Raw genomic sequence first — 25501 nt, forward strand, 5'->3', positions numbered from 1 at the left:
TGTATATATATACACATTTCCCTGAACTAAGTACATTTCTGCTGCTATTATTATGTTTAAATGAAAAATGAAAGGAGGCAGTGGTATTTCATATCCTTTTTAGTTTTATTGTAAATGTACAGTGAGGAAATTGCAGTAGTCAAGGCGAGCTGACTGAAGTTATCAAGTATGCTGCTGTTTGCAGAATTACCGGACCTGCGTCCTCGCAGACATCACACTCCCGAGTCGAATGCACAAAGTCTTTACTACCGAGGATGCAAGTCCGAAATCAGCATACTTTGTATTGAGAAAGGCGCGCAGACCTACGTCACCAGTCTATTTGCCTAATCTTCCCGGTGTTACGGTTTAACTGGTTACCGTGTTATCTGGTGACCAACTTCCTGGTTCAGGTCTCTGCTGCAGATGTGCTGGAACGACCCCAGCAGACCCGGCGATTCTGAAAGCACAAACTGACGCGATATTAAGTGTTTACCCTAATAAACGCAGACCTGCTCATTGCATGATTCAGATATTCTTGTAAAGATTACAAGTTATTAGTATGATCGCCCGTTTTCTGGGCTGAAGTAAGTAGGATAAACAAAAAAATAAAGAACGTCTGTGTTGGCCTGGGTTTCGAACGCGCTAAAAGACAGCACGCCGCGTCGCGAGACGAGAGTCACTAACCACAAAGCTACCGATCTACACCAAATCAGCTTCAGATCTCTCGATTGAAGACAGGACTCTCGGCGGCACATCGTGCACATCGTGTGACCTGTGTTTACCTATTATGAAAATAAACCATAGCAGACCACTGACTACATTTTATGGTTCATGATGTTAAAGAACATTTCATAACGTCTCAGACAACTGTACATTTGTGGCTACTGTGGTTTAATTATAAACACTATCGATAACTCATATTTACCATAGTAAAACATGGTACATTTTTTAGTATGATCGAAGATACAAAAATTCTTCCAGAACAGACTTTTATATATGCATTCCCAGAAGAGATGAGAAATGGATTTGTGTTCAGCACCACAAAAAGAACATAAAGTGTCAATATCAGGAAACATCTTTTTTAAGTAAAGCTTCACAGGATAGAAAAGATAAGGTAATTTTTAAGACACATCCTTAACCTTATTGGTTATTAAGTATTTAGATGACAAAGTCCACACTAATTAATTAATAATTATGTATTACCGTCGACTGTGAGTGACGTCACTTCCCAATGCAAACACGCCCAATAAAATGGGCCCACCCCTGTCACTTGATTGACAGGTTTCCGTGTAGACATTGGAAATTCAAATGCAAAAGGAATTGCGATTCCATTTGAGTTTTGGCAGTTTACATGCACAGTGCAGAGAGAGTGAAAAGGCAAATGTGGTAATTAATATTGCTATTTAAATATGACAGGCTCATTGCTCGTAAGATATGGGAAACACAATTACAAATGGACTTTGCATTTCCATTTTAAATTTGGCAGACACCGTGCGTTCGCTTAAACGAAAATGCAAATGGTAATGGGCGGTTTGCATTTGCGTTTGGATTATGTCACATTTTATGTGTCCACAAATTGAAAACGCAATTGCAAATACAATTTGCAATTCCTTTTGAATAATGTCCGGAATATCATTCCATACTCAACTACTGCATATATGCCTAAACGTGACATGAGGTTAATAAATCAAAAATGCTCTCAACAACTATCAGAATAGTACTGTTAAATACTGTCACCATTTCTTTCTTTTTTTTATAAAATAAAGCAAATAAACAGACTGTGACTTTTGATAAGTATATTCAATGTAATTTATGCAAATTAATTAAATGAACTGTGTAAAATGAAACACACACACACACATTCAGAGCAACACAAAGCTTTCCTAAACAGCAATGCATGAGTGAAGTGACAGACTGCTACAGGACACTCAACCACTTATACACCAAAAGACTTTACACCAAACCTCTGCTGCTTTTCCCCCCATCAAACAATTCGACACATCCTATTTTAAAACAGTTAATCTTAGTTTACCCTCAAATCATTCCAAACTGTAACAAAAATATTTGTAAAACACATAAAAATGTTTATTGAAGATGTCTCTGTGTTTTTGTGCATTCAATGAAAGGTATGGATTATGTACATGTTTCAGCATCTTTTAAATATCTTATTTTGTGTTCTATGGAAGAAAGTAAGTAATGCAGTTTTGGCACAACATGGGGGTTAGTAAATGATGAAAGAACTTAATTTATGGGTGAACTATTCCTAAGCAACATCACATGCCAACCACTGACTAGGCTTAATGGCATACTTCATCAATGACCATGAAACTACAATAACCAGCTGAACACACTTGTATAAACACACAGACCGTGTGACTATTTCAGTTTGGTTTTTCCCCAGCAGCAGGGGAATTCATGCAGCAAATTAAATCTCACTCAGAGCTTCCTGTATGCACAATAACGGTGAACAAATGCCACTACTGCATAATGACTAATATTGAGAATACAAGATGAGACAGAGAAGGCTTTACTGCATGACCTTTTACTAATATTGCACGTCATCTCTTGTCTGAAATGTAAGAAAAATCCAGCAGCTCAGGTTGTCTGGCAGTGATTTGGGTCATCCTAAAAAGGCCAGCACGGTTTTGAAAAACATAACTCTTCATCCTATCCACGCATTGTCTGCCATAATAGTAAATATTGGTAATCTGGGCAAACACTTCAAAGGGTTTCAAGTAAAGCAAAGCCTACTTGATTTGATTTCAGCCCAAAAGGATCAAGGAGGTCAATAATACCTGGACAAAGAAATCTGTTAGCATTCCCATACATCTCAATGGCACTTGTTCGCCTCTTATTTTAAGTCAATAATCTGAGCTGTGAAGTCCATGATGTGTAAAGCAGGGTGAAGACGATGCAGCAGAGATGGACAGGCCTTACACTAAATGATAATGATCAGGTACAGGATACAAACTAACAGCTTCCTATTTAGCGGTTTTTCCTAGTCCTAGAGCTCGGTTTAGATATAATTTCATCGCTGGATAACGCTGTGTTGTCATGTATAATCAATGGATCCTGTTAAAGTAACAGATCTAAAGCTGATCATGTATCAGACAGATTCTAAAGGTAAACAGGTGACATCAGCACAAACCGATCAGACTGCACTTACCTGACGTTAAAATATCCCGGTATTCAGCCGTCTGTCTTCGATGGCATTTGGAAAAACATTATTCCAGGGAAGATCTCGTGGCGCTGTTAGTGATGGTGGTGTTTATGTGACATAGTCGGATGGTCTTAGCTGAAGCCAGCGCTGGCTACACTCCGCATTACTAACTTACCGGTTAATGGGGAGACAGCCGTCTCCTCCGTGCACTTTAAAACCGCTGGAAAAAATCTCGGCGAGACTTTGAGGGGAAACAAGAAAAAGTCCGGTAATATTTGTGGAGCCGAGGCCGTTGTTTCATTTGAAATCAAAGTGAGTATTATTTACAGTGTGTAAATGTGTGTATCCGACGGCTCAACCAAACCTGCAACATTAGTGGAAAGAAACTTACTCTCCTATTGGCCAATGAGCGACAGCTAAATCTTTCATTGGTCATTTCGGATGTCTTTTTTTCGCCCCGCCTGTTGGGGTTTTCCAGTGATTTGGCCGAGGAACTGGCAATGTGACAGGTTGTACATACAGTATATTTCCTCTCAGTTCTTCCAAGCATTTAGGTCTAAATATACATACCCCAAATATAAATGCATATTTAATTAAAATGTAACCATTTTTTCATCATTCATTTTGTACTTTTTACAGCATGTTTTACATACATTCTAGATGGGGGCTTCTGTTTTAGTAAACAAATGTTTAATGAGTTTTGTGTGAAAACAAATACATATGGCTATTACGCAGCTCGATATAAGACATAGAATGTGAAATTAAAGCAAAGGGATTCAAAACCATCATAAGAAAATGGTGCAAGTTGGTAACAGACCTTAAATGGATTATGCATATACAATAGAAAATAAAAACTCACATATTAAAACAACTATGTACAATAAATGTAAACTGAGAATAAGTGCTCAGGGATAGTGCCAAAAAAATCTTGTGTGCTTCTTGTCCCACATTTAGAAGTTCAGTTTGTGTACCGTGGCTTGACAGGTTTTTGTGTGGTTTTCTAACACAGCATCTCAGACAGTCATTGTCCAGCCCCATATGACATTCTGCATCATAAGCCATTGGATCTACAACCAACTTAGGCTTATGATGCTTTTGGGAAATGTTGCCCTGATTGGTATCGTAGATATTTAGCTTTTAAGATATACCTCAACACCATATAAGCATTTTAGCTACAAGACAGGCAGTTTTGACTAGCTAAGCCATGGATTCCTGCATGTTTTAAGTAAAAATGATGAGCTTTGCATTTGGGAGTTTGATGGCAGGCATTACAGAGCCATCTTGCTCTCAGAAGATCAATCTGCTTTCTTGCTTGCTCAGCTCCTCCTCTTCCTCTGGGCTCAGATTGTTTCCTCTCAGCCTTTAAGGGCACAAAGCAAAAAGGCTTTGTATTGAGAGCATTATTCACAACACAAACCATTCATCGGGCATGGGTATTAATAAAGCAATTAATTTCTATTGAAACTGAATGGGGTAAGTTGTAACAATGGAACCCGCTGCTAAACACCCAGCTATAATACTTTCAGGAAAATTTAAATAGTTAAACAACTATGAATAATTAATTAAACAGCAAAATACATACAAAAATGTCTAAATATTTAACTATTGTTTTGGCCAGAAATAATGTAATGCAAATGTATATCTTCCACATGTGACAACCTGAGTACACGGTTTAACTTGTCTGTTAACACTTGTCTGTTAACACTCCTGTTGAGTCTTGACTGAATGTATGCTCTCTATTGTGCTTTTATTGTGTTCACCTTTGTATACAATGATGAGAGTAGAAAGAGTATAATACCACTCTTAGAGAAAACACATGAATTAATTTATTGACTAAAAACAAGCACACAGAGTTAGCAAAAATACAAAAAAAGAAATACCTTACCAGACTTCCTGTACACTAGAGTTCATTTTCAGTGCCTCTATTAGACACTCAACCCCCTCTCTGCTGATACAGTTTTTATTTAGCCTATGTGAAAGAAAGAGAGGGCATGTAAATCTCAGGAATATACAGGCCTGTAAATATCTAAATTAATAAATAAATAAATAAGAAACAATGTGGATTACTCACCACAATTGCTCCAGAGTTTTGCCCTGACTGATGAGTTTAGCCAGAGCGCATGCACCTGCACTGCCCACGCCATTATCCACCAGACTGAAACAAACCAATATTATCACTACCCACGAAAATGATCACCTGCTGCATACTGTAGCGTAGCTCAGCACTAAAATTTACTTAGATCTGACTGGGCAACCTTTTTTTAGCTGAAAGTTTATTTTAAACTGGATGTTTTTTTTATTATTATTATAATTTTTTTTCTAAATGAAATGCAGAATTATGGTAATATAGTGCTATACAAGATTACCTTAGCCATATTAGCGTTGTGCTATTTTTCAGTGCAGCTGCCAATGCCTCAGCTCCCCTATCCCCAATTCTATTACCCCATAATCTGGAAATGAAAAGTCAGAATGGAAATACAATATAAATACTATATAAATATAGCTTAATATAGTATTAATATTTTTTTTTAATTAATCGCTTTCATTATTGACCTCACCCAAGAAACTGCAAAGACTGGTTGTAGCTTAGGCCTTCTGCCAGCTGTTCTGCTCCCTGCGACGTGATGTTATTGTTTCCAAGCCTACAAAGGAGTTATATATTTTGTAAGAGAAACCTGTTTCTACATGTGCAGTACAAACTGAATTATTTGTAATTTTTTTTAAATTATTATTATTAAAATCATCAGCTTCCGACAGGCCAGAAAAAGTACATAATTATCTGACCTGAAATAAGCACTGACCTCAAAGACAGAAAGTTCTGCTTTGATTTTAACAGCAAAGCAAAGTGTTGGGTGCAAGCATCTGTGAGGTTGTTGTTGAAAAGCCTGCAGAAATATTGAAGTAGTAATGAAAGTCGAGTATTCTAAGTATAACAATAAAATATGTTATTCATAAAATGCAGAGTTAAGATGTTCAATATTCTCACGCTATTTTTTGGAAGTTTTCACACTTCATTCCCTTTTCCAGAAGTTTCCGGATTCCTTCATCTGATATGTTATTGTTCCTTAAACTGAAGGATTCAAATTCATATAAATCAATTTGCAAAAAAAAAAAAAAAAAAAGTTTTTAGAAAAAAATGAATAAACACCCATAAATGAAAAATCTGTCACCATGTCTTTTTCAGTGCATCACTCCAAACTTGTATTACCTCCTCCTTCCGCAGAACATACTGTAAGATACGTACAATTTTATTTTGGGGCTCCAAACAACATTGTACTTCATGGATTTGCATTGTATGGACATAAAAATAAGAGTCTTTTTCAAAATATCTTCTTTCATGTTCCACAAAATGCATACAGGTTTGGAGTGACAAGAGGCTGAGTCATTGAACACAAGTAGGTGATGACATTTACATTTTTGGGTGAACTATTCCTTTAAACAACATTTCAAACAAAACAACGAGTATAACCTCTCGTCTTACTAAAGGGAGTGACAAATATGTAGACATGGAAGAAGCTGCTCCGCGCCCACATCTCCTACTGAATTGTTGTCCAACTGGAGCCCAACAGGATTCCGCAGGTACTTCAGCACATACGCCAGCGCAGTACATTCCACAGGACCAATGTTACAGTAGGTGAGCTTCAGGTGCTCAACATCCAACTTAGCCATGGTATCTTGAGCAATACTGTTGTCTTGCATTTCATAGATACACTTAATTAGCCAAACAAAACTTGGCATGGCGTGCATGCTCTTCTTTTCACCCTCTACAGGACGAGGAATGGACTTGAAATGCCTCTGCATACCTTTAGACAAAGACTTCACTACCTGCTTTACCTTGCGTTCCCGCACAGCAATAGGACAGCATTCTAGCAATAGATCATGGTGCCGCTGGGATAAAAGTCCTGACACAAACTGAGCTGTAATCTGGAGGTTTGGTGTCTCTGTCACATGGGATTCCAGCTCCTCTACAGAACTGTCAATACAGTGTCCCAGACATCTTTGAGACAGACCTGACAACTGCCTGTACTGGGGATGAAAGAGTCTGGAGACAGCAGAACGATCGATGTTACGATTGAGAACGACATAGAGAGCAGCGAAGAAGCATTGTAAGGTGATGTGCAGAAATTCATAGCGTTTACAGTCTGTAACAGATAGGTCATTGCAGTAAATGAGAAAACCCTGGCTGACTTCCTTTTCTGTCAGTCCATTTCTTTGGAGCTCATATCCTGAGAACACATAACAAGAGGCTTCAAGACCTTCCAGTGCCAGCTGTCCAAGTTTTAAAACTGTGTCCAAATGTTCCTCCAACCAGGCCTTTCCCAAGACTCCTTGGGACTGAGGTGACTTTCGCTGAAAGAAATGCTGTAAGACCAGGAGGTAGACATCAGTAATTGTCTGGGTAATAACGTCTTGACCACCTAGAAGCTCCTGGTGGCACTTGGTCACAATCCAGCAGAAGACTGGGATGTGGCAAAGACTTAATAACCCTGTGTTAGCCTGGAGGGACTCTATGACACGTCTAGCCATAGCAGGGTCACTGTGATGCTTCTTAACAAAGCAGTCAATCCCTCCAGGAGAAAAACCCTTCAGGAGCACTTCTTTGCGGAGATAGCGCTTCAGTGATGGGCCCACAGCCTGTGGCCTGCTAGTGGCCACCTTCATAACTCCCTTCATTAGCGTACCCTGCAGAAGATTGAAAAGCAAAACAGGTATAGGCACTTGCTTTGTGGGGCAGCAGTGGCGTTCTTCATCTGTGAACCCCTGTTTAAACTCATCGAGCCCATCAAAGGTAAAGAGGGCCAAATTGGGGTGGTCTAGGATGAACTGGAAAACCTCATCCTGACCTCGATCAGGCCAGCAGCAGTGCAGGAAGAGGAGCTCCTTCAGAGACAGTTCTCTCTGCTCTGCGTTTAGCTTGCGGCAACTGAAGGGAAACAGCAGGAAAGTGTTTGTGAGCAAAGCTTCTCTTGCCCAGAGCAAGTGCAGTCGCTGAAGCAGTGTGCTTTTGCCACTTCCTGCCTCCCCAGACACAAGAATGGTGTCAGCCTCCTCATTAAGAGTCCCCAAGGGACCCACCACATCCTCCAGCCCTAGCGTAAGAGTTTCACCAGAGCCATCGATCACTTCAAGAAGACTGTCGGTGTAAATGTCATCCAAGGAGAAACGCCCTGTCCCACCATAGGTGCTAAGGGAATGGGACTGGGCAGCAACAGAGCTTCGCAGCTTCTTCTGGTAGAGCAGACAATCTGGAGAAACAATGCAAGTAAAAAAAACTAATTGTATTGACAAATATATAGTTTGTATTCAGTACATTTACATTTATGTTTTTGAGTATGTAACTATGAGAAAAAAGGAAATGAATATGAAAAATATTATTTCATAATGATTTATATTTAATACAGTGATGACATAATTATGGGTGGCAACATAATTATGACCATATCTGTGCAGTTGACAGACAGTAACACCGAATACAAAGAAATGCAAAGATACCCTGTCCACACAACTGAAAAAATTTTCATACTGGCAGAAAGATGATTTTCTTTATCTTCAGGGTTTGGTCTGGTTGTCTCCGTTTGTTCTAGATACTGTAGTAAGGTCTTTGCAGCAGTTTCCCCTTTAAACCTCACTTGGTCTAACAGCCGCCGAACCTGCCACGATCCAACAAGATCACTGTCTATCCACATGTAATGGGCATTTACTGTTAACAAGCTTGAAATATTTACATACCAAACTGAATTGCAATTAATAAGTAATAGAGGAAAACTGTTTCATTTCGAGTATGTATGAGATATACGTATATCACAGTGTGACACATTTCATTTGGGAATTGTTTGAAAATTGTTCAGTAAATTCAGGAGTAATTATGGGGAACACTAAATTTAAGGGGTTTCATAACACAAAGAAAAAAACTATGGATTAAAGTAGTATTCAAACAAGTTACCTGTTGTGAGGGTGTGTATACAGGTAGTTGCACCGCATCACAATCTTTAATGGTGAAGCAGCCAGTTGTCAATAAAGCATTCAGTGCTCTGTCAATATTATCTCTGAGCTTTCTCACTAACACTGGCCTGTCAGCCAGTAATGTTAAAGTTGCAGTGTCTGGTCTGTTCTTGTCCACCACAGCACATTCTTTCCCAAAACACAGGCCAGCCTTCTGCTCCTCAGGTATGACCTGGTTCATCGCAGCCAAGAAAAGGCTGCAAGCATCTTCTCCTTTATCATACACCACATCTAATAGGTGCCTGACATTGGAGCATAAAGGTTTCTCCGCCACTCGTATGCTTAGGTAATCCTCCCAGACAAGAACCTCACAAGCCAAGAGCAGGTCCAGAACACAGTCCAGAGGTTCGGCATTGCCTCCACCACACAGGACCGCCAGAAGCTCTGCTCGTTGTTTTAGGATCAACTGGTGAGCAGTCATTGTGATACTCAGTGTTGTCTCAAAGCCAACAACCACAATCAGAACCCTGCTAAAGGGACGAGATAGTGAAGACCAAAAACATCACGACTTCTTTTGTAAGTGTATATTGTGGCATTTATTAGATATCAAAGAGATGGCATGCACTGTGTACTCTAAACAGCTACATTTCCATTGGACACCCATTTCCTCCTTCTTACCGAGTTCTCATTGTTTACTTTCCTAAACTTAAGCCTAGGGCGTGATGATTGTACTTGTAGTTAAATAAGGCACATTATCAAAATATACTATAAATATATACTCCGCATCAGGAAACGTAATTTTAAGAAACACTTACCAGACAATAACTAAAATATATCCTGAATGTCATTGCTCCCCCACTAAGAAGGTATGATCATAGACTACCTGTAACCTATCATTTCAGAACAAAAGCGTGTTATTTAAATATTCGAAAATATTGCGCAAACGAAACAAGATTACTAGTTATTACACTAGATATAAAGTAACTGGTAAATACCCCAGAATATGAAAACACCACAAACATGCTTTTCTGTCCTTATAGACCGTTTAGCCACTTTATGATCGTCCGAACTGAAAGTGAAAGTGGAGGCGCTGCTTTCCGATCTTCAGGAAGTTCTTACTGTCAAGTCGGTTACACATAATCCAGCCTTTGTTTAAAGTTGTTACATAGAAGACGTAAAGTTAGTGTCAAGCATGGGCGTCGGTTTGGTCTCAGCTTTGGTGGGGACACCACGGGACACCCCCGACCCCCCCCGGAATTATTTTGTTGTAAGATACAAGTGATTTTATGGTGATTTCCTTTTTTATTTCAGACTGTTGGCAATACAGAATATCACAATACAGAAGTGAATCTACTTCATCTCATTATATTGTATCCTGACCCCGATATACCATCCTTCATACTGTCCCTAAAGAGCTAGTATAACTGTATAATCTCAAAAATGCACTCTCAAAAAATAAAAATAAAAACCTGAGACTGTGTAATGCTAAACAAACCAAACGTTTTATTAACATAAATTATGTACATTAGTATTTACACTAACAAAAAATACTCTGCCACAAGGAAACAAATCTAAATAAATAAATATAATAACCCTTTTCTATTATAAACACTATTTACCCTCCAGTACACTCACATTTATGTTGACTGCAAGATTCTAAGTTAAGGTACTAGGCTAATTGACATTGTTACTTGCTAACGTAGCATTCTATCATCCTGGGTAACGCATACTATCACCAGTTAATACTATTTTCCACAGTAGAATCTGCATTTGAAAGCCTGGTCAGTCACTACTGCTAGTTTATTTGTGTGGCTACTGGATAGCTAGTTATTTTGCCTAATTAACGTTACACTCTGACTCTGCTTTACGAAAAAGCTTCTTATGTCTTATGTCTTTTTTCTTCTTGGGTGGCATCTACAAAGTACAAAAAGGGGCAAAAATACTGAATATTAAAATGTTTTTACTGGCCTTTGTATGTGGCACAGAGACAGCCCTGATAACTTACCGTCGGCTGTCGTCAACATGCGCGCGCGCACACACACACACACCACCCGCTCGCTGCTAGTGCAAGCACAAAAGTAGTCCCAGCCCGCACGTGTAGCCTGTCAGATACCCCGCCGCCAATCAAATTACAGCGTGTCTTGTACTGTCGTCGTGGCCGTAAGAATCGATCCAAATAGCAGTGCAAAGATACAAATAGCAGTTCAAAGGAGCTTGTTAAATATTGGTGGGGACAAATTTGTCATCTCAAAATATTGATAGGGACTAGTACCTAGCGTCCCCCCTAAACCTACGCCAAGTACAAAGAGTGATTTTACTAATCACTTTTTATCCTGTAAACCCTCATTTTTAATCAAAATAAAGCTAAACAGCTTCTGTCACATCAAGAAGTGCTCCCCGAGACTCCCCAACACTGGTCTTATAGGCAAAGTTTCGGGAGCGTTTTAATGCGGAAGTGAATGTAGTTAAACAAATTCTCTTTCGATGACTGACAAAATAATAAACGTAGCAACGGTTTGCCATCTCTCTGCTTTGAACAAGTAACTTCACTTCCACAATTGTAAAGAAACATGCAGGACCACCCTTCATACACCAGAGGGAAGTCTAACATCATGTAAAATATTTAGAAATAATTTTAGAATTTAAAGGTTGATGGTGCATCAGCCAATGTGTTATTAATGGAAATTAAATAGAAACAGGTCTCACGAAATGTACAGTTATTTAAAGAGACCATTGACCATTCAAATGGCCCCCTACCAGTAACAAGAAGTTTACCCTGGTTAAACTATTACATAATGTATAAAACCTTTGATATAATTTATATTCACGAGAAACACTAAATCAGCTAGTCTATTTAAATTGAGTATTGACAGTTTAGATGAACAACTGAATAAATGACAGACAATGCAGAATTCCAGTAAAAGAGATTCATTTGAAAGGTAAATTTATTCCAATTCCAATTTATTACATTTCCTATAATGTATTAACAATGTTAAATAAACATTTTCAGCCAATTTCAACTAATTATTTAATTTAATTTGATTTATTTGTTTCTTTGATAGCTTAGTGGCCTTGACTACTTAGGGCCTTAAACCACTCAAGGAAATGATTCTGTTCTGTAGGCTTATAGTGTTATGTAGACTCAAGAGCAAATACTGAACAGTTAAATCCTAAATTGTCAGTTCTGGAGTTTTAATTGCTCAAATAAAGCAAATTATTATGATATCTTCTGATGATGAGACCCAGTAGTCAGCTGAGGAATAAATGACATTTATGGTGGTGTGGGCAGTGGAAGGTGCTGTGAGGGTTTGGTGTTGATCCTGTGTGGGGGCTGTTTGGCTTTGATGAGACCAGAGCTCATCAGCATGATGTCTTCATCTCTCTGTAGCTCTGTCGTCCACAGTGTAAAAGACATAGCCTGTTTGGCCAGTCTAAAGAAATACTGTTACATTAATTTCTTTTAATTTCAGTTTATTTGAACTGTATCTTCATAGGTTAAAATGTTAAATGCAACTTTACATCCTGTTTGCTTTCTCAATTTATGCATTTACATTTAATTTCAAATTAAGGAAGATTTTCAATTCAGTTCTGAATGGTACACAACCCAGGTTGGCAGAATGGAGACCATGATAAATAATTCTGCAGCAATGGTCATTTTCTTCCATTAAGGAGAGACAACCAAATTAAATGACTCACTCTCTTTAGTGTCTCTCAATGAACTTGTCTATCATGCTGAATGTGGTGCATTTCTGGCATTGCATTGGACTCAGAGGAACAGTCATGCAGTGGCCAGCTGACATGTGCTGACAGTGACAGCACAATTAGCTAGTGACTCAGAAACAGAGCAGCAGTGTGCAGACAGACGTTGTAAACAGATTACCTTCAGTGTGCTACAGCTTTCTTACTCTAGTTTTTATCTCTGTTTTATTTTTTAGTTGCACTACTGTACACTCAAAACTGAATAAATCAAAAATCAAAAAGCTTCAGAACTAGAGGAAAATATTAAGGATTTTAGGCTTGAAAATGAAATTAGACGTCCTGGTCAAATCAGGCTTATTGTCATAATACTTTCTGAAATATATTCTTTATACCTAAAGTATGTGTGTCAGAGATATGTGGCTTCTCCAGTCTGTCTTTGTCTTTGATCTACATAATAAAAACTTGGGAAATAGATTTGTTTCGTTCCTTTATTGCCTATTGTTTTGTCATGATTGCTTTATCTCATATTTCCTCATGTGCCATGCTTATTTTGTCATCTTATCTGTGTAGAATATAAAGCTCTGATGAGTCCGACAATGACAGATGTAATGACAAACAGTGAGGTGTGGGTTGATTTTCCACAAAGACTGTTGGGGTACAGAGAGGAGACTTCTGACAGAAATGCTAATATCCTAATCAGAGAATTACCATGAATTGAACTCCCTTAGCACAATTGTTTTTTTCATTTCTTGTCATTTCACATTTTGTAAAACTGTGACTCGTATGCTAATTGTAAATAAAGAAGGACAGGAACAGATGCAGGAATTTAACTGTCCCCTCAGCATGATGGTGTGATCATGATAGGCTAACGTTAGTAGGTGATACATGTGGAGTGGACGCAGACATGTGTATAGTCACACATCAGTATTTCATACAGCTATACATAGCTGACATTTGTACTTCATTTACTACATATAGTCTATAATAAAAAAAAAAATGAATGAAAGAAATTCCAAACTTGTATGATTTCCTCTCTGTGAAATATAATGCAAGATTTTTTGAATAATACTGGTAACCAAACATTTTTGTTCCCATTGGCATACATTGTACGGACAAAGAAAATTACATGGAAGTAGAAACCTGAAATGGGAAATGAAACTTCAAAACATCTTCTTTTGTGTTCCACAGAAGAAATGATTACAGGTTTGAAACAACACGAGAGTCATTTTTTTCGGCCCATTTTCATCTTTTTGAACTGGCTCAAAATAGTCAGTTTCTCTGGAATCAGCTCTGTGACACTGGTCATGCTCAATGTTTTTGATTCACTAAAAAGAACCAGTTAATAAATGTCCTTTGTTCCGGAATCAGATAACTATTCGTGTTTTATGTTTTTGACTCACTAAAAAGAAGTGGTTGAGTAATTTGTTTGGGTATCAGACTACACTGATCACACTATGTTTGGGATTCTTTACTGGTAGGTGACACATTGAATGTTTCTGACAGGTTTATAGTACTCTAATTAGGGCTGGGCGATATATCGAATATTAGCGATAACATCGGAATAATTTTGACGACGATGTACAATTTGAATATATCGGGAATATCGAATATTTCAAATTCAAGCATACTTTCCCAAAAGAACGCGCCGAATGTCCAAAAAAGGAACCTGTAACTGCTGACTGCTCTACGCCCCTCTACTACGAGAGCTGTAATGATAGCGGTTGCCAGATAACAAGAGTTTAAATCTCCCAATCAGAGCTCCGCTGTTACAAGGATACATTTTCTGCCCGGTGTTTGCTTATTTTAAGCAATCTGGCAACCATGCGCACGTGCTCACTCCTCATTGCGGAAGAGCCGCCGTCGATAATCTGAAAACACTAACAAGCTGGAATTGAGCGATCTAATGAAAGTGTCGTTCAGCCGGTCTGTGTTCTGTCGTGAGATCTCAACTGTATTGTTTGCATTTGTGATCGCAAAATAAATGCACTTACTCGACCGCTGATGTTTGAATAGAGAAACATAGGCTATGGCCATTTGGAATTACTATTGGGGAATTTCACTGATATGTTTACCAGTTTCCATAATATAGACAGAGAGAATGCAAAAGTCTTTGGTATTCATTTATATATATTTATATATAAGAAATAGCTATGTGCTTCAGCAACTAGCTCCCCATCTAAGAGGGTTTTTAGTCTCAGTAGGACCATAGTTTCATGCCACAGAGCTTCTCTTAAAACCACAGACAGTTGACAGACTTGTGTTCTTAGCTTAAAAACTTGTTTAAAAAATTTAAATAAAATACTTATCCCAGTTGCATAGTTTAAATTGTGAATTGCATGCACTAAAAAGAAGAATGCACTTTCTGTAACTGTTACTTAATTTGCACTGCTTCAGTTACATATAGGCCTACATGTATTCATTTAATAAAAAGCAGTAAGTGATATCTTGGTCTAGATTTTTTAACTGCTTAAATTAGCTGTTTAATCTAAATAGTTTTTTTTTTTTTTAATGGGCAAAAGAAAATCATGTTTTATTTTTTATTATTTAAATGCAAATGCAAACATATCGAGATATATATCGAATATCGTAAAAATTTGGACAATATCGAGATATCATTTTTTTTTGTATATCGCCCAGCCCTAACTCTAATTACAAATAATTTAATAACATCATTTGAAGGTTCGGTATTCTAGCTTAACTATCATTAAGGGTCTCATTTTACCACATGCAGACATGTTGGTGAGCTCCTCTTGTCACAGAGTGGTTACGGCTGCTTGGAAGGGCAGCACACCAGGGAATTTCAGAAGGTATGGGGATACCATACCACATTTACCTCAGAGAACATGAAATGAATATCCACTTTTCACAAGTCTAAAATAGCCCTCATATTTTCTGTATAGATGATCTTTAATAGAGCCTGGTCTCTGCAAGTGTTGGACTGTGTTCTCCCGCTTGAAGTAGGATAGCTATTTACATTATTAAAGAAGAGGTCTGCTGCACATCTCTTTCATCCCATAAAAACAGCCATAAATTCATATTTCTGTCCGGCACACCTTCATGACAACACAATTTATATAACATCTGGTTTTATAAAAACCATCAATGAAGATACTTTTATTCCTCCGTTTGATCAGACTTCAGCTGCGTTCAGCCTAACAACACTTCATCACACATGCAACGCAGGACATTGTCAGTTTGCACTTTTTTCTGAAATAGCACATCAAAGAAATAGGTGAGTTGACACTGTTTGAGAGTCTGATGTAAAACTCTGTCAGCACAGAGGTGGACAATGGCTTCAAACAAACCGGGGAGGCAAGTCGGTAAGCGATGTCCTAATTGAGTCGAGTCTTGGTGAAATTGGAAGCCAATTAGCGCGGAGCTTAGAGAGGCATGCTCTGTCAAAAAGAAAGAGATCAAATGTCTTTCAGATATAGAGAATTGAACAGAAGAAGTGCCAGCGCGTGTTGCAGCTCATATGCGACCGCAGTCGCAGGCACGCGCCTTTATCTGTGTTTGTGCGGTTGCTTTGTGTTGAGTTTTAATTGACACGAAGATTAAAGCTCACTTCTCAGGAGTTTTCAGCGGACGGCTAAAAAGAGAGAGCAAGGGAGTGAGCGATAGTAGTTAGAGGAGGAGTGTGGGGCGTTGTGTGCGTCGTTGAAGGTTAGCTCTGGCTCCCGCTGCGCGAGCGCTGTCTGAGATGGGCTACTTGTTGGACATTCATTATCAAACCCTGTTTGGTCCTTTCATCTGCTGCTCTGCAGAGCCCTCCTCGCAAACTACAGAGGCACCTTGCAGCTTGACATCTTTCCATTCACTCTGTACCTTAAACAGCATGCTGCCACATCAAAGCAGACACAAGCGCTTTGATGTTGCAAAAATAAAGAGCCCCAATGATCTACTCAAAACCAATGAAACTTTTTTTGTGCCTCTCTCCCATACGCACTGGCACACTATCTCTCTCTTTCTCATTTTGCATCGGAGTTTGAGAAAGATAACCAGGGCTAACTATGATAGCAACCTTTGAAAAAGTGTCAACAGCGTGTTTGTATGGAATTAACATGTCAATCAAGGGCTATATGTAATGTCAGATGCAGATAAGCAGAATAATTGGAATTTAATTTAATTGAACTCACTGTGAAAATGCCATAAGCCCAACCTTACTACAGCATCCTGACTATGAACTGTGTCGAGGCAAAATGGCAAAAAGTGGGAATTCTACAATGTTTGTAGGCTATATGGCAGAAACAAAGGCCTTGCAAATCCTGTTTTCTGTGTGAATTTCTTGGACCTCTTATATGTTAGCCACTATACAATAAGAATGGAAGAACAAAATGCTGTAAAATGTTCAACTATTTGTTTTTATGATTACATTAATAGATTAAAATAATAGTATAAATAAGTTTGTAACATCATAATGGACTGTTTTTGTACATGAAAATAATTAGATGCAGATGAAAGCCGTGCACATTCAAGTTAAAAATGGCTGTGCCCGCTCTTACTTTGTAAATAAGGTGGAAGCATTTCTCAGGTACTGTATGGTTTCTGAAAAGCTTTTTCACCACCAAGACAAAATACACACCAGCATTTTTGGAATAAAGTGCAGTGTGAGAATGTTAATACCCCAATACCCTCATTGGTTTACTGTGGAGAATCGTTGTTCAAAACATTCATAGCAACCATTCAACAGAATATGATTGAATGCCAGTGGGAAAAAAAAAAATCTGTATTTCTTATTTACTTCTCTAGAGCCTGACCACATAAATTCAACAAAGTTTTGAAAGTAAAAATGCTAATTTCTTCTGTCAATTTTTACTTAAAAAAAACACTTGCACATAATGTCATGTAAAAATATACACATCAGGGAATTCAGGTGGACTCGTGCAGTTTTTGGATTAAGGCTGAAAAGGTGCAAGTCAACACTTTTTTGCTTATCTCAGACTGATTCACCATGAAAAGAATAGCAGGTGACTCGAGAGGAAACACTTTTTTTTGAAGTGATGGATGTGGCTCCATAGAGGGATCACAGGAGGAAACACTCAAAATTAGAATATGCAAGTGACTCATAAAAGATCCTACAGACTTTTGAGAAAGTAAGTGTCTTGAGAATAACAGAAGAAACAAAAGGGCATACGAAATAAAATCTGAAGCAGGGGTTCATTTAAATCCAGTAAATTGAGCTGAGAGTTAAGATTTGTACATAAGTGCAGATCTGATCTATTGGGCCACTTGTTCATGTCCAGTATTCATAACTCATTGGATCAAGCAAAAAAAAAAAAGAAAAAAAAAGGCTTTAATATCCATAAAGGCGTGGATACGCCGTGACAGTAGAGTTTAATTCTTGTAGGAAGACTACAGCCTGGTCTCAGCAAAGTAACTAATCTATTAATGGCATCATGTCATATTTTGTGTCTTAATTTACCATCTAAAATGCTATAATTACAGGGGTCTTGTAAAAAATAGCCCTCAAGCATTCTCTTCTTTCCCCCCTCTCTCTCCTTCTGAATATTTCACTACAGTTCATTAGCCCTTGGGTTCCTGGCTTTAAAAATGTCTCCACGTTTCCACACATCCTCACATTCCACTCATACTACACCCTGGGCCGATGTGGAGATAGTTACGATGGAGCAATCCATCCGAAAACAATATTACAAATAGATGGAGGTCATTATCTGAATATGTTTCTCTGATGTATTTCTGGAGAGTAAGAAATCAGCATTAAACATGCATGATTTAATTTTTTTTTTTTCCGTATGATTTATGTTAAGTAAGTGCATTCTCCAGTTGTATCAAAGTATCACAGCGCTGCAATAGTCACAGTAAGGATTGTTTTAGTATTATTTATACACTATTATAGTATATAAGTTTTTGCTTTTAAAATTTCTTCTATTCTATTTTTTTTTTTAATTTGTTGTTATTTTAGTACGTTAACTTATTTCAATTAGTTGCCAAGGCAATGATTTTTTAAGTTCAAGTTCTTCATGTTTTAGCAACAATTTTTAACATAACATAAATTCAACAAAGTTTTGAAAGTAAAAATGCTAATTTCTTCTGTCAATTTTTACTTAAAAATAATTTTTAACTTATTTTAACATTAACATAACATAACACTGGTCTTACCAACAACACTGATCAAAACCATTATTTGGAAGGGATCCCATAAATTGTAATAAAAAGCAATAACAAAATAAAATCAATAACACTTATCATCAGCTATTTTTAATTTTCATTCATCACTACTTTATTTTTATCTATGTTAATACCATTTATTTTAAAATTTTAAAATATATAAATCGATTTAAATTGATCAAATGAAATGTATTTACAGACATACAAAGGCTTTTATTGCAATGTGTACTCTTAGTCATAGACGTATATAGCCAGACACATTCAAACCTCCATTACCATTTCCCTCTCAGCCGTCAAACACGGCCTTGTGATTACAACGGGATGCTATTAATCTCAATGACTTTTATCTCATCATACTCTTAACCCTTGCTGTGGAGCAAATGTCAACAGGGCACCGAGACATTGAGTGCTACAAACAAACCTCAAAGACAGATGGAGGGAATGTGAACTTTAGCACTCTGCCAGTGTCTCGCCTAATTCAGAGAACTTGACAGTTAATAAAGTGCTTTATTTTCGCCCATCTTCTCACACATAAAAGCCTTCCACACCAATTAGCTTTAATTCACTTTTTTTTCTCCTCTCTCTTTTCTTTTCATGCTTTCAAGCCTGCAGAAAGTGCTATATTCCAATCATTTGCATTATCCAGAGAATCTGCTTTGAAGTTGTGAGATACTGTAAGAAAAAGGGCTCCGCTTATCCCGCAGAAAAGAAAAAAAAAATGTTCAAAGCCTCTAAATACTCTGGAACAGATGTACATTATCATTGGATTTGCGTTTTCACCTCTTTGCTCCTGTATGGGTAATAGTGTAGCGCATAGTCGCGTGTCCCTCACATCCTCTGTGTTTAGCATCTCCTCTCAACAGAAGCTAGCACCCCACTGGGCCAATCCGCACTTCAAAGAACTGTGTCTATCTACAGGAGACAAAGCGCACTCCACACATATGGAAGCAGCCTCCTCACTCACGCTCAAGTCAATAGCATCATTCGCTGGCTTGCTCGCTTGCTGTCTGTTTGTTTTTGTGACACAGAGATATGGCTCTTTCATACATACAGTCCCAACACAAATTCAGCACCCATTGTGAACCTGGTGTCACTTTTACACTCTTGAGGAAAATATTTGTTAAATTGAGGAGAAAAACATCCTAGGAGAAAGGAAAGTAGGCATTATAGTAGTTTAAATGTTAGCGCATGGCCCTAGCAATGCTAAAAGATTTGATTCCCAGGGAATATGCATGCTGATAACAAATTTAGGTTGAATGCACTGCTACATCTGATAAATTAAATGTAAGCTTTTTGTGTAGACAATACTGGGACATTAAAATTCTTGTTCTGTATAGATAGAATGTAAGACTGTATAAGCACAGAACAGTAATTGGTGTATTCCCATAGTGTTGCTCACTTACTATGGAATTACATTTAGTTCAATAATAATGAATGTAACTTTATAAAACTGAACGTAACTTTTTCAGAAACTATCAAACATATGCCATTACAAAAGAAGAAAAATACAATGAAAATGAAAAAAATGAACTCAATCGCTCAAATGTAACAGGCTCTTCAAATATGCTTCTTTTTTTTTTTTTCAAAGATTCGTTTTCGTTGATCGTGGATTCTGAATGCATTGCCACAGATTTCGCTTTTGCTTCGCAGTTTTTCGTTTGGAGTTTTGACACAAACCTCTCGTGGGGGCGGGGTTAACAGTGATCTACTCTGATTGGATAGTGAGTTTTTGATGGACAGGTGCTCTCTGACCGGGTTAGGGTTAGGGTAAGTACAGAGTCTACAGACGTCACTCAGTGGCGCGTGCCGCGCATATTGAAAGCTCTCGTGGTGATTAAATCTGGTCTTTACTGCAAAAATTGATGCTGAAGATTCAGCTTTGCCATCAAAATAAGAAATTACATTTTGAAATGTATTCAAACAAAAAACACTTAAACTTTTATTTTACAATAATTCCTTGCAGGATTTTTGTTCTTGAAGAGCATATAAATTTTTCCAGAAACATACATCTTACCGACTCCAAACAGTAGTCTATGTGGAGATTGAGATGTGTTAGTATAGCTAGCTGTAACTTAAAACTTACAGGACTTCATTACTTTCTTTAGCCATGTGTTAGACTGCAACTCTTTGAAACATTTGAAGCAAGACATGCAAACAACATATATTAACAAAGGAGAAACAGATCTCTGCATGCAGTCATGATGAGTGTACATGCAAGCAAAGAAATCATCAGAACATTCAAAAAAAAAAAAAAACGCCCAAAGAAATCACAGCCACCCAGTCAGTAAGCAACAGTTCAGATTTTAATGAAAGGTTTTCTCTTGGCACAGGTTTGCTATTAAATAAATAAAGCAATTATTTCCATCCATCTATATAAACTAAACAAAAAAGCATGAACATTTATTAGGAAAAATCACAAATGATCTGGACTAGGGTTCGGGTGTGGCATGTAATGCTACCACATCGTGTTATTTATGTACAAGCACCTCCATGAATCATTTGCTGCGAGCCTGAGTGTGTTGTCCTACACACTCACTCAATCACACTAAACAAAAGCACAACAGAAATCAAGAAATGTTGTAAGTACAAATGGCACTATACAAAATAGCTATTCATCCAGATAAATAGTGAAGAATCCAACTAACATACTGTTATCACCACAGCTGTCCGCGCATGATGTATTTACAACCATCAGGCAGATGAACCTATCAAACATCTAAGCAATTTTAGTGTGATGATTCTTTAAAGGATAAACAAGAACACTGTGGAACAATAACAAAATAACAAATTAATCTACTGTGCATTCAGATGTTTTGCACATGAGGCATGTTTAAATTTTTCAGTTTCTCATGATGCCATAGATTGTTTTTTGTTTTTTTTTCTGAGCAGCAATATATGTTTAAGAAATGGTCAGAATCATTTAAAATGGCAACATCTCACCATAAACAGAAAGAGAATGAGAGGGAGAGTTAAGCTCCATAACACATTCATTCAACTGCAAAACTGAGTGAAGGTCGAATGAGGCTAACTTACTAGCTGTGATGAGTTAGTTTTCCAGAGTTTAGTGTAGTGTGATGTTCTCACATTTCCACTGTCCTCCTGAGCAGAAGAGTCAGCTGATCTCACTCTAAACATATCAGCAAGTCCAACAGATTCTAAGCAAACATAATTAACTCATCCCATCACTGACAAAATTCTCAATTTTAACTGCTTGTCCACATTGGGGCCCAAAATTGCAAGTACAAGTGCACATTTTTATAACTTTCAATAAAAGTTTTTTTTTTGTCTGTATAAAATCATCAAAAAAGACAGATTACAACAATTACGTGGAGTATTAAAATACCTGCTGTGATCTTCAACACACACACCTGCTTTGCTGAGTTTGAACGAAGGTTGTTGTGTTTCATAATCTTCCGTGGTGCTGGTTTCAGATACACATGCACTCATTAACTCTCTTGTCAGTGGGGTATCGGTGAGTTATGGGAGGACTGGAGACTTCTAGGCTGCGATACGGTCATCCTGCCCCAGAGGAATGAGTCAGCTGCCATACACACTCACTCACACACCCTCTATGTAACTTGGGATACATCGAGCCTAAAATAGATTCATAATGTACTATTTAAATGCTGTTTTAAACTGCTGCATGGGAACAGATGTACTCCTATTAAACCAGACTTGTTTTCTCACTACCTAACTCACTTCTGCCAATACCGAGCTAAAGGCACTAACATACTGTCTAAAAGATCCTAATTTAGTCTGAGAACATATTTTTGGACTCTGAAAGAAATTAGAAACTCTAAAGGGTGATCCTGTCCAGTGGTTCACAGCTCCCTTCAAAACCCCCCCAAAATTTTTGTAACTCAGTAACTCAAACGTGAAATGAACCTGAGAAATAAAAATACAATTTTACCTTGGCAGCCCAGATTCCTTAACACTTCAAAACTTGAGTTTTCTGAATTGACTGAAATGATAAGAAAAAGTTGAAACCACAACTAAACAAGCAAAAAATACAATAATATCAGGTATAATGTATTCATTGTTTTCCAATCATTTGATCAGACCCATTTTGACTTGCCATAAACCTGACAGGAATATGTTTTTCAAATAAATTATTTTTTTAACAAGCTTCAAAACATTATTCTACAATAATCAGAAGATTATTTTAAGATTTCATATTGTCTGATACACATAATTACACTATAAACTCTGATGCCTAGTGGTCTTAGAATGAAATTAGCTTAAAGTTACAGGGACAGGAAAACACCAAAAACAAAACAAAACGTTTCAGTAATAAAGCTTACAATGGATTTAAATCCAATACACCTTAACATGACTGCAGATTGGTGGCATATTACAACAGACAGACAAATTAAACATAAATTCTGAATAAAATTGTCAATAATACCGATAATCATAATAATACTAGAGGTAGCAGCTGATTATGATGCTCTGTTTTCTTCATGTTGATTGGTAGTGTGTAGATCTCATACTGTCCTTCAACATAGTCTGATTTGATGGTTTGAGTGTGTTTACTGGCTCTTTTATGTACATGTGTCCTGTATTGCATTTTTAAAGGTGTCGATTCAGATTTGTGGTTTCGGAGAGAGAAGCTCTTAATAGATAAAGTGTCTCGAATGCAATGGCACAAGAAGTGCTTTTCAAGTGTTCTTCAGTGGAAAAAAGAAAACATAAAAGGATAAGTAAAAAAAGACACCACAAGCACACAGATGCGCAGAATGTGTGCACACATGCACACACAAAGTGTAAGTTACAAAACCAAGGAATTGTATTCCCTCAAAAGTGGTTTGACAACTCAAAATTCTTCATTTAACAGGACTGACCACCTTTTCAACCAAATAGACCAATCGGATAAGAATGAAGAGACGGAAAGAGAAAACAAAGGAGGCAGATAGAATGATAGAGAGAAAAAAGAAGAGAAAAGGGGAAGATAGAGCCCTTACGTAGTAAGTAAACCTCTCCTGCTGCCAAAGACAGGACTGAATACATCAGCACACATTCAAACCGACCCACACAAACTCTCTCTCTCTCACACACACACACACTAACACACACACACACTAATATATACAAATGCGTACATATTGTCTGCCACTTTGGCATGAACATGATGCTTTGTGTCCTTCTCAGCCTCAATGTGGCCATGCAATGATCATTCAATTGTTATGTTCCTCATTGTTATTCTTATTTTGATTTTTTATGTAGCCCATCTGTGTTTTACTTTTCAGGACTGATAGAAGTGATGGTAGTGATGATGATGTTCGTGATGATGATGATGCTCATGTCGTTGGACCACCTGAGCTAGTCCTCCTTCATATAGCACCAGACTGGGCAGATCCCTCACATGCTCTTTCTCCACGACTGGGCCAGACGTCACGGTCGGCCCAAGAGCCCGATAGTGCAGGCCTTCTTTAGGCCTCTGCTTGTGTCGTCGGTATGGGCCTGAGCTTTGGTGTGGAGGGGTCTGGTTGGGGACCGCTGGGGGAGGGGGCGCTCCTCTTCTTATCACCCGACCGGCAGAGGCCTGTGTGGGCGGCGTGCGGTGCGTTTTAGGGGAACGAAGTGCATGTGTGTGCCGGGAGAGGATGGCAGGAGGGTCTGTGGAGATGGTCTGTGAGCGCCGATGGTGAACAGAGTATGCGTGCCCATTCTCTGGTTCCTGAGAACGTGAGCGTGTCTGATTGGATGAACGTGTGGTATGGTTGGGTTTTGCTGGTTCTGCGGCAGGAGCAGCTAGAGGAAGCACAAAATTATTTGTTTTAAGGGTTATTATTATAAATATGTTTTATAAGTATATAAATAATTGTGCCTTTACCAAAAAAAAAAAAAAAACATTTTAGAGGGATAACATCTTCAGAACACAAATGAAGATATTTTTGATGAAATCCGAGAGCTTTGGGACCCTGCACAGACGGCAAAACAACTACAACGTTCAAGGCCCAGAAAGGTAGTAAGGACATTGTTAAAATAGTCATGTGACATCAGTGGTTCAATCGTAATTTTATGAAGCTACAAGAATACTTTTTGTTGCGCAAATAAAATAAAAAAAGACTATTCAATAATTTCTTATCTTCCATGTCAGTCTTCACTCCCTGTTCATGAAAGAACTGATGCTTGTGTCAAATCCTCTGCTTGCAAACAAGATGCAGAACATCCAAGTTCTGCGTAAATAAAGGTATTATTTTTGCTTTCTTTGTGTTGCATCCCTTCAGTCCAAAATAAGATAAATAAAAAGTGCCCTTCAATAAAAACAAGTGTCTTCAACAGCTCCGGTGGGGTGGGGGTGAAATATAGGCCTCCTGTAGAGTATCGATGCGTTTTTGTAAGAAAAATATCCATATTCAAAACGTAATAATCACTTTAATCTAGTTTGCGTCAACAGTTATACGCAGAAGCAGTTCCGGGATCATAACGTATGGGTCATTGGTGCGTATGCGCCAGTGAGTCTCGTGAAAACCAACGTTTGTTCACAGAATCAAAAGAAGCAAAGTTTCCTTACTTTAGCAAAGGAAAACCAGTCACCTCTTGGCTTATATTGAAATCCTCTGACATTCTTCTTTACAAATCCTCATT

The 25501-nt window shown here is 37.9% G+C and overlaps 3 protein-coding genes and 1 long non-coding RNA gene across 10 annotated transcripts in view; 1 reads left to right on the plus strand and 3 right to left on the minus strand.

Moving 5' to 3' along the window:
- Nucleotides 1-3512, minus strand: part of LOC132122102 (ubiquitin carboxyl-terminal hydrolase CYLD-like) — a 23791-nt gene extending 20279 nt beyond the window's left edge. For both annotated transcript variants that reach the window (XM_059532007.1, XM_059531998.1), the window contains exon 1: nucleotides 3146-3512. The gene's annotated coding sequence lies outside the window, so the exon portion shown is untranslated. The remainder of the gene's footprint in view (nucleotides 1-3145) is intronic.
- Nucleotides 2877-6750, plus strand: LOC132122116 (uncharacterized). Its single transcript, XR_009426344.1, has 3 exons — nucleotides 2877-2935; nucleotides 6499-6534; nucleotides 6626-6750. It is a non-coding gene; the product is annotated as an uncharacterized LOC132122116 (long non-coding RNA).
- Nucleotides 4362-10196, minus strand: nod2 (nucleotide-binding oligomerization domain containing 2). 3 transcript variants are annotated; one of them, XM_059531970.1, is made up of 12 exons: nucleotides 10078-10187; nucleotides 9898-9972; nucleotides 9084-9612; nucleotides 8664-8790; nucleotides 6621-8385; nucleotides 6126-6209; nucleotides 5941-6024; nucleotides 5698-5781; nucleotides 5506-5589; nucleotides 5211-5294; nucleotides 5025-5108; nucleotides 4362-4499 (listed from the first exon to the last, which is right to left on the minus strand). In XM_059531970.1, the coding sequence occupies exons 3-12, from the start codon at nucleotides 9561-9563 to the stop codon at nucleotides 4427-4429; spliced, it is 2949 nt and encodes a 982-aa protein (XP_059387953.1). In that variant the 5' UTR covers nucleotides 9564-9612; nucleotides 9898-9972; nucleotides 10078-10187; the 3' UTR covers nucleotides 4362-4426. The 3 variants fall into 3 exon arrangements, with proteins under 3 accessions (XP_059387953.1, XP_059387961.1, XP_059387968.1); XM_059531978.1 differs by having other exon boundaries at nucleotides 9084-9609; nucleotides 10078-10183; XM_059531985.1 differs by lacking the exon at nucleotides 9898-9972 and having other exon boundaries at nucleotides 10078-10196.
- Nucleotides 10197-21195: 10999 nt separating this feature from the next.
- The window catches only part of nkd1 (NKD inhibitor of WNT signaling pathway 1), a 28199-nt gene continuing 23893 nt past the window's right edge, over nucleotides 21196-25501 (minus strand). For all 4 annotated transcript variants that reach the window (XM_059532036.1, XM_059532028.1, XM_059532055.1 and 1 more), the window contains exon 10: nucleotides 21196-24661. In XM_059532036.1, the coding sequence (XP_059388019.1) occupies nucleotides 24153-24661 (509 nt within the window). In that variant the 3' untranslated portion in view covers nucleotides 21196-24152. The remainder of the gene's footprint in view (nucleotides 24662-25501) is intronic.

Source organism: Carassius carassius, chromosome 3 (genome assembly GCF_963082965.1).
Source record: "Carassius carassius chromosome 3, fCarCar2.1, whole genome shotgun sequence".
In the NCBI taxonomy this organism is placed as follows: Eukaryota; Metazoa; Chordata; class Actinopteri; order Cypriniformes; family Cyprinidae; genus Carassius; species Carassius carassius.

Bases quoted from the DNA above. Each gene is read 5' to 3' on its own strand.
- nod2 (XM_059531985.1), bottom strand. From the start codon at position 9,563: ATGACTGCTCACCAGTTGATCCTAAAACAACGAGCAGAGCTTCTGGCG. The intron at 8,386-8,663 runs GTATGAAAATTT...TTGTTTCTCCAG, and splicing joins AGAAAATCATCTTTCTGCCA to ATTGTCTGCTCTACCAGAAG. The intron at 5,109-5,210 runs GTGAGTAATCCA...TCTTTCACATAG, and splicing joins AAAACTCTGGAGCAATTGTG to GCTAAATAAAAACTGTATCA.